Source organism: Orbicella franksi, chromosome 5 (assembly GCF_964199315.1).
Source record: "Orbicella franksi chromosome 5, jaOrbFran1.1, whole genome shotgun sequence".
In the NCBI taxonomy this organism is placed as follows: Eukaryota; Metazoa; Cnidaria; class Anthozoa; order Scleractinia; family Merulinidae; genus Orbicella; species Orbicella franksi.
In genome coordinates this window covers 13,475,906-13,491,426 of record NC_138149.1, presented here as the reverse complement: position 1 = coordinate 13,491,426, position 15,521 = coordinate 13,475,906, and the positions used below count along the sequence as shown (strand labels likewise).

The following is a 15,521-nucleotide window of genomic DNA, read 5'->3' as shown; positions in this document are numbered from 1 at the left end:
GTTTGGTGAGTGAATGATTATCATGGGCAGGATTATATATATTTGTAAATGGCAAAAATAAATCAAGAACAAGAAACAGTTGGTCAACATATTTTATTCCCTTAAAGTTATGGAGACCCCCTGCAAAAATGGCCCTTTGACACCAATTTATGTATATTTAATTAGCTGTCTCAGGTTAGTATTACATTCTAATCCACAACGTTCAAACGAACGTAAATTATTTACCACTTAAATTTCCGCAAAACAGGTACAACGAAGCATGATGGATCGCATGCGGACCCTAACACTGTTATTACCATTTTTTAAGATACAGTTCAAGAGAATAATATAATGGACCACGAGCTAAATTCGTAGATATTTTGTTACTCTTAATCGGCTACAATGTGGTTCTATCTACTACGTACATGTCCTTAGCCTCGTCACTTTTCCAGCGTCCGTGAAGCTTTAACAATCTCTCAGCAACGTTATGCGAGAGGTCGTTTCTAACAGCAGAGGTTACCCCACCAGAACGTAAGCTATGGAGGCCGTAACCTTTGGGATCATAGCCCACATCCTTTAAAACGTCCTTGAATATCTCCCTACGACGGGTGTAAGATAGTTTGCCATTCCTAAGGGTATACCCTAATTTCTTCTTCGCAAATGGCCTGAACAAGGGCAACTGACTAGATAGGTCAAGATCGGCTGCTTGGATATACACGGTAGACATTTCTGAGGCTCGACCAAGCGATGGTACAGCGTCTTGCCCAGTGGCCGAGCTTAAAGCACCTGAAGCATCGTGTGCAATCCATGTAGGCCTCTCTGCCGCCTGAAAATAGATGAAAACAAAGGCAGTATCAGGCAATGGATAAAGAGGAACAGATTAAAGGAACATATCTGAAAGAGGGTGGGCTGGCGGGCTCTATTCGTGTACTCGGGCTATACTCGAAGGATAATAAGTGTAGGTTGCAAGCGAGAGAGATTGAACGAAACTGCCGTAAGGTATAAATAGAAAGAAACGACCAATCACGACTTCGCAATAGGCATCCTCCGACACCTAACACAGAAAATCCAGTGAGGAATGTGACGTTAAAATACCAGCGGAAAATGTATTTTCTACAACGAGAAAAGCTATGTGAAAATGAAATCCACGTGCACTGCATCATGCTCTACAATTATCAGTCCCAAAGCACGGATTTTCATACAAACTAGGCGTTTTGATTTCTGTCCTTGGCTCCATCTTTTAAAAGTAAGATACCAGAGCTAATAGTGAATAATATGCAGTCCATGATTGATCCTAATTAAATCTACACTTGATCCTAATTTCGACGTTATAAAACATGGAGTTCCGTGATCTTTTTGTTATACTGGAAAGTTTCCAGAATATATATGTTTTAAATTGACTCAGAAGCTGTTAGCGAGCTGTCAGCAGTGTTCTCGATGTGGTTCTGATATGGAACTAACAGAGACGGGTAAATGACGGATACATGTGGCGCTGTACAGATAAGCGATGTAGAACGTGGCTTTCAATAAAGTCGGGCTCCGAAAAAGCCTTTTTTTAAGAAAATAACTCGGAAAAAATACTCGAGCAGTCTTAGTCGGCAGTCGAGCGAGACTAAACAAAACACAAAATTGGTGTTAAAATTATTTCAACGTAAGAAACCATTGCTTTGTCTCGAAGTTAACAAACCTAATATGCAAAATGTTTATGAGATTAATTTATTTAAAAAATACAACTTTACTCAGTCTTAAAATAATTATTTATGTAGATTGGTGTCAGGATAGAAACATCACAACATCACGTCCTAAAATAATCACATAACCTCGTTTTCCGACGCGCATGTTCCAGTTCGTTTCAGGACAGAGCAGCGAGCAAAATATAGCTCACTACAGCTCACGGCAGGCTGTATCGCAGCTAGAAAGTGTGTCTGTCGCACTTGAGAATCACCAGCCAAAGAGGACACGAATTTCCACCGTTACTAACGCTTCTCACTTCATTCTAAATTCGAATAGAATGGCCTCCAACGTGTCGATTTCGACCGCAACCGCAAATTTTCCGTGTGTTTTTCTTCAACCCCTGCAATATGCAAGGCAACTTCCGGTTTTTCGGCACGCAGGGGTGCTCTGATGACAAAAACCGAGTCAACTTTTCCACCATTTTGTGGGAGATCTGTAGAGTTCGCAGTTTGTTCTGCTCGATTCAAGTTTGACAATGACGTAATTCCCCTGAACCAGCAAAGCGACCAATTAGTTTGCCCAAGTTTGTATAGACGACAGATTACGTCAAATTGCTATTTAAATGTTTGTCAAAGTGGGCAAAGCCCGCAAATGAACCCAGGGGCCCGTTTCTCGAAAGTCCCGTAAAGTTCTCGCCCGCGGAAAGACATCTCAAACCTTATGAACACAGAGCTGGATTATTCGCATATTCTTAATATGAACAGAGGTTCTCTTCATAGGAGAAGTTACAGGCCAATATACTTCTCCTTTTTTAGAGGCTGATGAACCAAAATGGCTTTATGGACCCGAAGTTTCTGGAGCTTTCGAAAAACGGGCCCCAGGACCGGAAACGATCCCCAGATTGTTCCGTAAATGATCCTCGGACCGGAAATGGTCGTCTGTTTGCAGTAATCACTCTCGTGTCCAAGTGATACGATGATTTGCTCAAAAACGGATTCCTCTGTGAAAATGCCCCTTTACACTGCGTGGCACATTATCATAAGACATCCATGTTATGGTTAATTAACACCTGTGAAAACAAGGTTTTCGCTGACCAGTTCCACGTGACCATGTGGCAGGCTCAGGTCATCGTGGTCGTTTTTTTTAAGTTGACCGCTGACCAGGTACTGGGTTTCGATTGGCGCGTTGCTCACTTTTCGTCCGACACATTTCCTCGCACAATCGTCTCTTGGAAAGTCCCCGATATATTGCGAACGTAATTTCTAATTGGGTAGAGTTTGTTAAAATTTCACTCGAGAAAATAGTGAAACCAGACGCTGAACAATTACATGCTCACAACTGATCATTTTTTGAGTTTCTGATCCAAGAAAAACAAATCTTCTTTTTCCTTTATGGTCAATTATTGCAGTCAGGAGCTCCGCTTTTAGGCCTAGCTAAATCTCTATGGTAAGCGGAAACAGTTCTCAGATTAGTACTTCTTGCTGGGAAAGTACGCCAGCAAATTAAGTGTTACGTAGAATAAGCCGAAAGCATTTCAAACAAATTAATTAAATACAAGCTCACAAAAGCTGAAAGAGCTTTTGGCTGCTGTGCACTTTGTTCTTAACTTGACTGAAAAAAACGTTAGCTAACATTACAAATATTATCAATAGCATCTAAAGAACGAAACCAGTTCTGGAAAGTTGTTTCATTTTGATTGCCATCGTTCATTTCATTTATTTTATGGATACAAGATAAATATATTTTGTAACGTTTCGCTATTACACTGGAGTATGTTTACTATGTATGGTTCGTGTTAACTGTAGAAGTATTTTAGGCGTGAATCCCTAAGGGGCTAGTAGGCTATTTAAGAATTTGTAAGTTACGCAAGAGCCACAGCGTAATCGTGACCGCGCGGCATGACTTCTCCATAGACAGATTCTACTGGACACTGGACTGTACAGCACCGACAAGCAACTAAAATTCTCCGAGTCAAAAGGGAACTGTTATTTGCCCCATGGAGATAAACATCTTTACCGTTCTCAACGAAGAGAAAATCAATAACAAAAGATCTGAAACCCCACCTACGCTCCACCAAAAAGGCCAAAAGGGAGCTGAAAGGCCAATAAAGAGTAACCAGTTCTATTGACAAAAACATATGTGGCGGATGACATTTTCAACTAACGAAACAGGTGGCACCAGCCAACAGGTTTCTCCTACCCAACTAAATGCTAGAGAATCTTCGAATAGAAACTGGGAAAAACGTGAATTTTTTTTTTTTTAAAACTGGAAAAGTAATCAATTGAACAGGGACCCCGATAAGAGGTTACTTCATGAAAATAGCTATCTTTAACTCACCAGTCATCAATCGACGATCTTGCATAAGTAATCAGCTTTCTCGTTAAATGAACGAGGTATCAACTCAGCCTCGATTTTGATATTACTTTCTTTGGCGGTATCAAATATGTCACCGGCGAGTTGAAGCGAACACAGTTTCATACTACCAGAATCGACGATCAAAGGCACAGATTGGTTGTCAGTAAACCACTTAACAGAGCACCCTGAAAGAAGATGTGCAAACTTTTCAAAGCAAAACAAACACAGTGGAGTTCTCTCCACGTGGTACGCGATCTGGTATTCGTCTACATAGAATCTCAGTTTTTGTGCGAATACAGGCAATGTTACCAATGGCAATAAAAGCAGCCAATCCAATAGCGCTAACATCCAAGCATACAATACAAGATAGTCTGCGAGCAACGTCCGGAAAACACTGGAATTGAGATAAGAAACATTATTCTTCCAGAACTCTAACTGTATGGAAACTGACAACGGGTTAACAACAGCAGGAGCACACGCGCACTCGACCACTGAACCTGTAGCCAGAAGATCAGAAATAGCCTGCTCGACAAATCACTATACTGGACTGGATGGCTGAGTGATTATTAGAAAACTGAGCTGAGGGTGGAATGTAAATAAAGAGAATCTAATACCCATCAAAAATAGTATCGCGAATAAAGCTAGAAGCACCTATGTGATTTAAAAAATCTACATTAACCATAAGGTTGCCTTTAACTTAAATATAATGCGTTCTGTCCTGATAATCAGTCTTTTATTCATTCATTCAGTCATCAGGGCTATTACAATTGTTAACCCTCGAACTAACACCCCCATTGTGGCACAAGGGGGATGAAACCCTCTCCTTGGGTTTTCGTTCTATTAAGGTACAGGAAGCCCTGAGCTTGCTCTATAAAATAATGACATATTTTTTGGTTGTGACGTCGCATGACGTCATTTGTCCCACCATCTTGGATAATACTATTTTCTTAAAAAGTCAAAAAATAATCTAGAATGCTTATGACATGTACAATTTAGTGAAATTCAGCAAAATGATGAACAAAGCTGGAAAAAATAATACAGAAGTATGTCGAAAAAGTTGATTTTTGTCCAAACCTATACGAAGTTTGCGGTTGCCATGACAAAGTCAAAAGTAATGGACACAATTGACATAACCAAAATTTACGCGAACGATGAATGAACAGCTAAGGAAATTTTTGAGCCCCTTAGAGTAAATTGTCTTTTCAAGACTTCAAAAAACCTTGAATCACATGGTTCAACAAAATTATCAATAAGTTCAACCGGGTCTCCCAATCATTTGATTAAATTGAAAAAATTATATACGCATCTTATCCCATTCTCTTCAATGCAGCTTGGTATTTGCCATAAGTATGTATTTTTACTGCTTGGAGGGGCTGCAGCGGCCCCTCTAAAACGGCTTGGGCAGGAAGATGGATTTGCTCAGTGGCTTCTTTGGCCGCATCTGAAACACTTGTCTGCTAGTTGAGGCTGACGTCCACGAAAGGACTGCATGCGAAAAAAACAAAAAGGCTGATTAGAAGAAAAATAGTTGCCAGTGGACAGGCCATGAGGGGATGAAGCTTCACTGGATGTAGAGCGGGTAGCTGTAGAGTTGGCCAGCTAGACTCATTTTTCCGCTTTTTTTCCCGGATCTTAGCTAGCGTTCGTATTTCGGCTGATCAGAGCTTTTTCTCTTCCTCTGAATCTTCGGCGAGTTCGTCGATTCGTACTTGCACTGCTGCCCAAACAGCGAGGTTCTTGTCCGCGGAACGAAATAACTTGGCTGCTGAAAGGTTTCCTTTTGAGATGGTCTTGCTGGTCCCGTCTGTTGCATCCAGCAGAGAGTTGCTGAACTCGTATTGTACTTTAGAGTTAAAAGAACTCGAAGCCTTGGATACCGTTTTTAGCTTCTACAGTTGAGACTGAGTGGCAGCTTGTTTCTCGTCGAGACCGCGTTTGAATGCAGCGAACTTCTGATCAAACTTAACGTCCAAAAGACGAGGAAACAATGTTCGTGAAGCAGTCTCATGAAAAAGATCTCCCTCAGTGAAGGATTGCGCGATCGAAGCGGGAACGCTCGCTCGTTCAGTATTCGGCGACATAACAGCAAAAGCAAAGTTGAAAGAGATGCCTTCGAGTGGCTCTTGCATAACTTACAAATTCTTAAATAGCCTACTAGCCCCTTAGGGATTCACGCCTAAAATACTTCTACAGTTAACACGAACCATACATAGTAAACATACTCCAGTGTAATAGCGAAACGTTACAAAATATATTTATCTTGTACCCATAAAATAAATGAAATGAACGATGGCAATCAAAATGAAACAACTTTCCAGAACTGGTTTCGTTCTTTAGATGCTATTGATAATATTTGTAATGTTAGCTAACGTTTTTTTCAGTCAAGTTAAGAACAAAGTGCACAGCAGCCAAAAGCTCTTTCAGCTTTTGTGAGCTTGTATTTAATTAATTTGTTTGAAATGCTTTCGGCTTATTCTACGTAACACTTAATTTGCTGGCGTACTTTCCCAGCAAGAAGTACTAATCTGAGAACTGTTTCCGCTTACCATAGAGATTTAGCTAGGCCTAAAAGCGGAGCTCCTGACTGCAATAATTGACCATAAAGGAAAAAGAAGATTTGTTTTTCTTGGATCAGAAACTCAAAAAATGATCAGTTGTGAGCATGTAATTGTTCAGCGTCTGGTTTCACTATTTTCTCGAGTGAAATTTTAACAAACTCTACCCAATTAGAAATTACGTTCGCAATATATCGGGGACTTTCCAAGAGACGATTGTGCGAGGAAATGTGTCGGACGAAAAGTGAGCAACGCGCCAATCGAAACCCAGTACCTGGTCAGCGGTCAACTTAAAAAAAACGACCACGATGACCTGAGCCTGCCACATGGTCACGTGGAACTGGTCAGCGAAAACCTTGTTTTCACAGGTGTTAATTAACCATAACATGGATGTCTTATGATAATGTGCCACGCAGTGTAAAGGGGCATTTTCACAGAGGAATCCGTTTTTGAGCAAATCATCGTATCACTTGGACACGAGAGTGATTACTGCAAACAGACGACCATTTCCGGTCCGAGGATCATTTACGGAACAATCTGGGGATCGTTTCCGGTCCTGGGGCCCGTTTTTCGAAAGCTCCAGAAACTTCGGGTCCATAAAGCCATTTTGGTTCATCAGCCTCTAAAAAAGGAGAAGTGTATTGGCCTGTAACTTCTCCTATGAAGAGAACCTCTGTTCATATTAAGAATATGCGAATAATCCAGCTCTGTGTTCATAAGGTTTGAGATGTCTTTCCGCGGGCGAGAACTTTACGGGACTTTCGAGAAACGGGCCCCTGGGTTCATTTGCGGGCTTTGCCCACTTTGACAAACATTTAAGAGCAATCGTCCCAAAATTTCGCCTAGAGGTGTGCAAAATGAAAAAATCGAAAATCCCCAAACTTTGCCAGGATATAGGTCTGGATGAACTATTTCTAGAAAAAATACTGTAAGTTCGATTAGATTTTTATTTTACGCGAACGGCGACAAAATCGGTTTGGCGGCTCTCACATCAGTTTCACGAGCTCCAAACAATGCATTATTTGAGCTTCGCTTAAAAATGAACAAAACGGTAAATCTAGCCATTGAATATCTTAATGGAAAGAACACATGTTTACGAACAGTCTGAAATATTATTTTTCCGATTCCATCGCAAACTGAATTTTTGGGCGATTTTTGCTTTTCTTCAATATTTCACTCATTTTAGCGGACAAAAAAAAGGCGAAATTGACAGGGTAAAATAGCACCTTGGTACATGGCATGGAGTTACATCAAGTTAATCCAGCGAAAGAACAGGGTTTCTTCTTCAAACAACCGCAATAAAATTTTTGGGCTACTAGAAATGCGAGATTTTAGGGCGCCAGACAAAAGTGGCACAAAGGACAAAACACGCCATTCCTTGTCACGCAATTAGGGATGAAAAATCAACAATGCACTCGTGGAAAAGACAATAGGTCAGTTTTTTGGCGTAAAATCGTTACTATTCCGAATAAAAAGCTACTTTCTATCAATATTTGTCCTGTCTACTGCTCAGGTTGCCTGAAATTTAAACTTTTAGCGATTATTTTTCGAATCAAAATACAAAATCCTCATGTTTCGAACGGCCGAGGACGGATACAATTTGTAAATTGTAATAAACCGTAAAATCGATACTTTGCCGTATTTATACTTCAATTTGAGTATTGTAGTTAATCTGTACATACCATGTATCAGCGCCAAGCATGGACTGCATGTGTATTGGCTTCACAAGTTGTTGCCGTTAACTGCCAACCGCTGCAAACGGTGAGAATTACGTGACAGACTACTGAACGCCCACGCACCTTGTACGTGTTCTACAGTTCAAACCCTATTGTCCCTATTAAACGGCCACCCTTGGGGAAATGGATTTTGGGACTTCGATTACCGGCCGCCTAAAAGGGGTGGCCGTTTAATGCGTGGCCGCTTAATAGGGGTTCGACTGTAATTAAAAAAAGTAGTCGTCACACTTCCTTTATTTTTAGTACAATTTTGTTGCGAACCTCAATATTGGAATAGTTTTTTCCTATTTTTGTTTAATAATTATTTCACAAGATACGTCTACACCTACTCCACCGTGCTGGGCCTGTTAATCATGAACATCCTGACAGATTTGGTGGCTATAGGCTATTAGCATGAAACTCGAAGTTATTTTGTGGCCAAACTAGTGTGAAAAACTAAAACTAAACGACGGAGGCATGGGTAATGGGTCTGTCGACCCTAATTGATGTATGTAACATCTGAATGTACACAAAAATTTAAGACAGTTATGCACACGAGCACGATCTCACGAGCTCTTCAATTAATTGAACATACGGCTTTTTTAGCCGTAGTGGAAGATTGTCAATTTCCATTTCAAAGTGGCTGCATATTATGCGCAAAATAGGGACGCTGAGCTTGGTTAGCTTATTTCTTGCATACAGTTCACAGAGATTGTATGTATCGTAAGTGATCGGGTGGGTCAGCCGACACTCTTCAAGAATGTGCGCACGGGCGGAGGAATACGCGTCTTGCTCTGCAACAGCTTGACCGTCCCACTCGTCTGCAACATCGTGACTTCCTTGCCTGAATTTTGCCGCCATTCTTGAAAAATAAGATTTTATTTGCTGTGGCGCTAGGAATTCATCTACAGTGAATCTGCGGCTCCCGTCTTCATGTTTTGCATGTCTCATATCTTGAGCCACCTGTGCGGGGTCTGCTTTGAATCCTGTCTGTTCTCCTATTTTAAATTTCTCGTCTAGGTAGGCCTTCTGCTTAGCATTGAAACGGGCAGCCTTCTTCGTAGATCGCAATGCCCAGCCCCGCGGTAACGCTTGGACACTTTGCTCCGAAAGCTCAGAACCGGCAATAAATGGCTGTGCGCTTGATCCTTCCTGTTGTTTTTCAGCGTAAAGAATCTTTGCTTTGTCGAGAAGGGAGTGTCTTTCCTCTACAAATTTGCACTTGCCATAATGCATATGCCGCTCCAGGTTACAATGGCGCTGAAAAGTACTCACGCATCCTTCAACTGGACAGGAAAAAAGACCAGCGTGCTCGTTGTCAGCGGGTGCAGTGTTTTGCTCTCCTTGAACGGTGTTTTCTGGATTGTCTTCAACAGGAGACCGCGTGTTGTCAGACAAAGAGACGTTTTGGAAGTCTCCAGGAGAAAAGGAACTCTCGGGGAATACTGGATCCTTCACTGAACCCATTTGGACTAACGGAAAGAGAACATAAAAAATACCTAAACAAGACAAGACACGAGATTTTGTTGCATTTTGTGGCAATGGCATTTGAAACAAAAGCGCCTTCAGTAATAAGGGTATAAACCGAACCTAAGATTCTTCAAGTAATTACATTAGCGGTAACCCTGATATATTACGAGCAGCCCTTACTTAGTCCTTCGAGCGTGACGCGAAAAAAAAGCGCGCGAGAAAATAAAAATTTGGTAAAAGTGAGCAAGAAATATATATATTTTTACCTTGCAACTGAGACCATGGTATGGTCTTTCCTTCTCCCACATCAAATGCCTTCCACACAGTCAGACATTCCTCTCCATAATGGAAATTATTTAAGTTGCTCACTCCTTCCAGTTTCCCCTGCAACGAGATTGGATGCTGCTTTGTGGAATCAATCAAGGTAACTCGGACGCCTCTGACACCACCATGAGATAAAATAGCTCGTTTCAGATCATCCGCAGAGATTACATCATGGCCTTCATTGATGTAGCGAAGAACATGTGCTTTGATCGTTGCTGCTCTTCTGTCGCATGGACCCTTACCGCCTTGTGGGTCGCTGAAGTCCACTCTCTCAACTTTGATATCAGTCGCTTCTTTCATAAGTCGGCAAGCAGCTATCATGGTGAAGCTGTGGTAGCATCCGGCGTTGTCTTGTCGGAGAAAGGCAGTCTTAATCTCCGGATGTTCTTTCTTGAGTTGTTGGAGTGTGTGTCGTATGATGCTGACCACCACGTTGCTGTCTTGACTGCAGTTCTCCACTATGTGAACAAACGCTTGGTGCTGCAGCTTGTCGGCAATCTTACGGACAACAACACTAATGTGCCAAGAAATCCCTCTTTTGCCAAACCAATCAGCTTGCGTTTCCCTGTACTTTTGTGGCAGGAACTTCATGGCCCAGTCCTGTGTGATGAGAACTGAAGACGTTTCCAGGTTTTCTAGAAGACTCGTTCTTGCCTTGTCCTGCTGAATTGATCTCAACTGATGAGCTTTCCATGATTCAATTGCCTGATAGGCTTGTTGAAGTGTGTACATCAAGTCATCCCGGTCTTCGTCTCTCAACTCGGAGGATCTTAATGAAGACTCAATTTCCATCATAATGGATTTCAGCTGGTCACAAGAAGGACAGCACTTGTCATGGGAATGGTCACACGCCACATGGAGACAGTCCTCTTTAGGGTCACTTAGAGCGTACGTGCTGCAATGATCTGGAACGTGTGAGGCTGCTGTAATATGGACCTTAACCATTTAAGAAAAATGTGACAGAAGATCAGTATAAAAAATGATATGTTGTACAGTGTATATACAAACCATGAAAACGGAACAACAGAATACTTTACACGCGTTTCCCCTTTTTTGAGTTCCCCTTCATGAAGAGCGAAGGAGTGCTCCGCCATAAGCTATGAGCTATATTAGAATTTGCCATCCAAACATTGAGGATTTTTAGCTGCTTTAGTATGTACTAGAGTCAAAATATTAGCCATTTTGTTTGAAATGTCTTGAAGGGGTAAAAGCTTCTAAAAGAGCCACGAGACCGTCTGTATTGACGTCCGGTATTATGATTGATTTACTTTATAATACTAGACCCATCTTCCAGTGCTGCCCGCTGTCCCGACTTCAGTTTAGGGTTGTAACTGATTTGTTTTGGTCGCTTGGAGTAAATCTAAATCTATTTAGAGCTGATTCCATACGTTCACGGATGTATAGTTCGCGCGTTTCGGAGGCAAGGTAACACCTTATAAGAAGTATCTCGTTCCGAGCGAGTACCCTGTCTCCAATAAATAAGTAAACTCATTTCCCTACTGGAATGACTTACAAAGAAAAATGAAGCATGCATGGCAATACTTACTTTGTAGTCTGTTTTGAAGTACTGTTTTCCCTCCTTCAGTGCCTGCTGGCATCTAAGGACCCACTGTCTCTCACCCAGTTTTTCAACAATTGCCACCAGGTCGTCGAAAGCTTTCGCTCCCTCAGCCGCAAAGTAGTCCAGTCCATGAAGTGACTTTCTCACTGTGGCGGCACATGATGACAATATACGCAACATTGTCGAGGTGCTGAAAGGTGTGAAGTTGGTCTCCAAGCAAAACTGACGATACTGGTCAGTTATTCGCTGAGGAATCATAGATCTAATGGTATTCGGTGTTTCGAGGATCTTGCCGTTTGTTAGGTACAAGTAGCGTTGGCCAAATGGTAAATCTTGTACAACGTGTGCACTAGTTATGAGACACAGGAAGTGATCTAATTGTGATTCGTCCACACGCATTCTTGGGCTTTTAGAGGCAGGTAAAGGAACACCGCGCCCGTTGTGGATTGTGTGCTGTCGTGCAGTTTTGATTCGATACTCAGTGATGCCTGGTATGAACTGCTGGATTACTGAATATGGAATCAGATCAGCTATTACTGACAATATCTGTCGGCGTGTGTCCCAACTATTGGCGTTCTGATATGTCTCTGCTAAGGCTTCCAGATACTTCTGATCGGCTGAAGTTTGGGATGTTATACACAGGGATGCTTCCACTGACTGTGAACTCTTCAGTGCTTGCCACAACGACGCAGGGTTTCCAGGAGAGATGACCTCCAATGACGCCACGACAGCATCTTTTGCTTTCGAGATGCGAGCATTCTTGGTGCGTAGGCTTAACTGATCCCAGCTCTTTTTGGGTTGATTTATAGTTCCTTTACCGCTGACCCTAAGGAACTCGTTTAACTTCAAGCGACAAAGGGACTGGTTTTCATAGTTGCTGGAGGAATCACTGGCGCTGCTAGTACCAGTACTTTCTGTTGTGTATGGGCTGTCATCTGATGTCACAAATGATAGGTTTTTCATAGCCTGAGACAGTCCAGTGGCGCTTTCGTTTTCCTAAAACAAAATGAATTTGAAGTTGAAAATGTATACCTAGGATAAAAAACACACACACACAAGAAAACGCAATATCCCAAACCAAACTTGTGGCCTGCGCATGCGAGCAAGGTCTCTCGGCAGCTTGCCGGGCAGAGTGTTAGAAGTGTGGCCTTGTCAGCACAAGGCGCAGTCGCGAGGAGAATGGGAACGAGATCCGCCTTCCCGCGCGAAAAACATTTCCTTCCCGCGAGCAATAAAGCCACTTACGCAGACCAGGTGCAGGTAGTAACATAAATGATCTGCTTGTAGGCTCGGCCATTACACTTACTGGGTCACTTTCTGCTGACTCCAAGGGCGATGAAATACCCTCTGTTTCTTGCTCACCCGCTTGTGGGATCGCGGCGATCTCCTTAGTTGAGACAGTTGACATGGATGGCGCTTCAAACTGAGTGGATTTTGACTCTTTAGTTAGAAACAGCCGACAGCGCTTACAAATTGCTGGAAACAACAAAATTAGGGCAATAAATAGACAAAAACATGCTAGGTATAAAACAAAAATTCAGGTCAATGCACTGAAAAAAAATTGACTTACGCGAAGCAACTGGAACAAGCACAGAAGTGAGTCTATAAAGTAGCTGAGATTGTTGGATTGTGACTCCTCGGTCTCCTTTTAATTCTTTCTTCTTATGGACACTCCAGTCTGGCGGGACTGAACATAACTTTTTTTGACAACGCCATCTAATTCCATATGCATCTCGGTGCCGTGGACAAATCGACATTTTCAAATGATGCTCTTTTATCTCGAAAATCCCTGAAAATTTATAGATAATTTACATGCGTTTATCATCAACAAGATGTCATTCGCGACTCAATTCATCATCAGTGATGTTTACCCAAATGTCTGGAAGTCATTTCGTTTTAAAGTTTCACCCACCTGTATACCTTATATCTGCGCTGAGGGTTTCATAACTGATACGCGAAAATCTGTACATCTGACTGGTAATACTTTCACGAAAAAACAGTTCCTTTTCGCTTTTACAAACGAGGTAAATATAATGCACTTGTTACTGGAAACCCCCAACCCCCAACCCGGGAAAACATGGGGCATGGGCGGGGCTTTGTGGGGGCTTTGACTCTCTGCCCCTCTCAAGGGAGTGGGGGATAATGCATTTTTTTTCCCTTTGCATTCCCAGGGAGGCGGGGAATTAGTACATTTTGGCCTTTGCTTTGCCTGATGGGGTTGGGATTAGAATACTTTAGTCTGTTGCCGTGTCCAAGCTGGGAGGAGTAACAGAAAGGTCACTTAACAACCCGGTACGAAAGAGTTCTGAGACGACGGCCTAGTAACGTGGTTCAGTCATCTTCACCTTGTGATGGTGAGTTTATTTGCATGCAATTAAACAATGATCCTCATGTTGCGACCTCTTATTTTGCTAGCTAGTATTAGTAGTGTCCAGTGACAGGTGCGTGCATAACTCGGGGAAAAGCCGAAGCAAAACTACAAGGCATTGCCTTACTTCAATAACCATCTCGACTTATTTCATTGTTTATACCTTGCATAACTTCTACACAATTTATGAGAAATATTGACATGTTACCTGCTCTTGCCAGAAGAAGATCTGCCTCCGTTTGTAAAGTTGAATCAAAGCAGTCGAAAAACTTCAAATGACTCTTGATGTTTCTTCCGCATCTTTCTATCGTTTCACACACAGCATTTGCCGGGTTGGAACTACTGCATCCACACGGCCCTCCAACAAGTTCAGAGTAGCCACAGGTTGCCATTTCTTAACGTGTATCATGCAACTGTACAAACGCGGCACAGATTATCGACTCTGAAGTAATCTGATTATGTGTTGGTGGGCGGTTTCGACGTTTTTTCGTGGATATCGAAAACGAAATTAAAGTGTTCGTATCAGTCATTGCGTGCTAAGTACTTGATGATTCCCAGACGCACACAATTATACCAACGTGTAAATTTTCTTCCTATCTATTAAAATGTGGGCAGCTTACAGCTTTAAAAGCAGGATAACTTTACATGTACGAGTAAAAGCACAAAATTTACAACAACAACAAAAAAAGACATTAAATGTTCTGCACTAATCAAGATGTCAAGAAGTTGCAGACAACTGATCAGATAAGCTTTGAAAGCTTATCTGATGAAGCGTCAAAACATGTCTCAACAGATTAGTCATGATTAGTAAATGAAATAGAGGAGGAAGAGAATAAAGGAAAAAAAACCTCTTAAAAGAGAATTCAAGGATAATTTGAGGTCCCCGAACAAAATTGCCGTGTGCCATGAATTTAAAGGACGAGTATATGTGTTACCTGCCCCTGCAATTGTGGCCTGGCCGCCTGTCACGCAAACTTTAGTGTCTCTGAACATTTTGCGAGCAGCGGGGGGCAGTTAACGGCAACAACTTGTGAAGCCAATACACATGCAGTCCGTGCTTGACGCTGATACATGGTATGTACAGATTAACTACAATAGTGTAAGTATAAACACGCAAACATATTAATTTTACGGTTTGTTACAATTTATAAATTGTATCCATCCTCGGCCATTCAAAACATAAGGATTTTGTATTTTGATTCGAAAAATAATCGCTAAAAGTTTAAATTTCAGGCAACCTGAGCAGTAGACAGGACAAATATTGATAGAAAGTAGCTTTTTATTCGGAATAGTAACGATTTTACGCCAAAAAACTGACCTATTGTCTTTTCCACGAGTGCATTGTTGATTTTTCACCCCTAATTGCGTGACAAGGAATAGCGTGTTTGTCCTTTGTGCCACTTTTGTCTGGCGCCCTAAAATCTCGCATTTCTAGTAGCCCAAAAATTTTATTGCGGTTATTTGAAGAAGAAACCCTGTTCTTTCGCTGGATTAACTTGATGTAACTCCATGCCATGTAC

The 15,521-nt window shown here is 41.8% G+C and overlaps 1 protein-coding gene across 1 annotated transcript; it reads right to left on the bottom strand.

Annotated features, from left to right (window-relative positions):
- Nucleotides 1-9,923: 9,923 nt before the first annotated feature.
- Nucleotides 9,924-13,094, bottom strand: LOC145486983 (uncharacterized). The gene is made up of 2 exons (XM_081465689.1): nucleotides 11,619-13,094; nucleotides 9,924-11,008 (listed from the first exon to the last, which is right to left on the bottom strand). The coding sequence occupies exons 1-2, from the start codon at nucleotides 12,594-12,596 to the stop codon at nucleotides 9,929-9,931; spliced, it is 2,058 nt and encodes a 685-aa protein (XP_081321815.1). The 5' UTR covers nucleotides 12,597-13,094; the 3' UTR covers nucleotides 9,924-9,928.
- Between the last annotated feature and the right edge of the window lie 2,427 nt (nucleotides 13,095-15,521).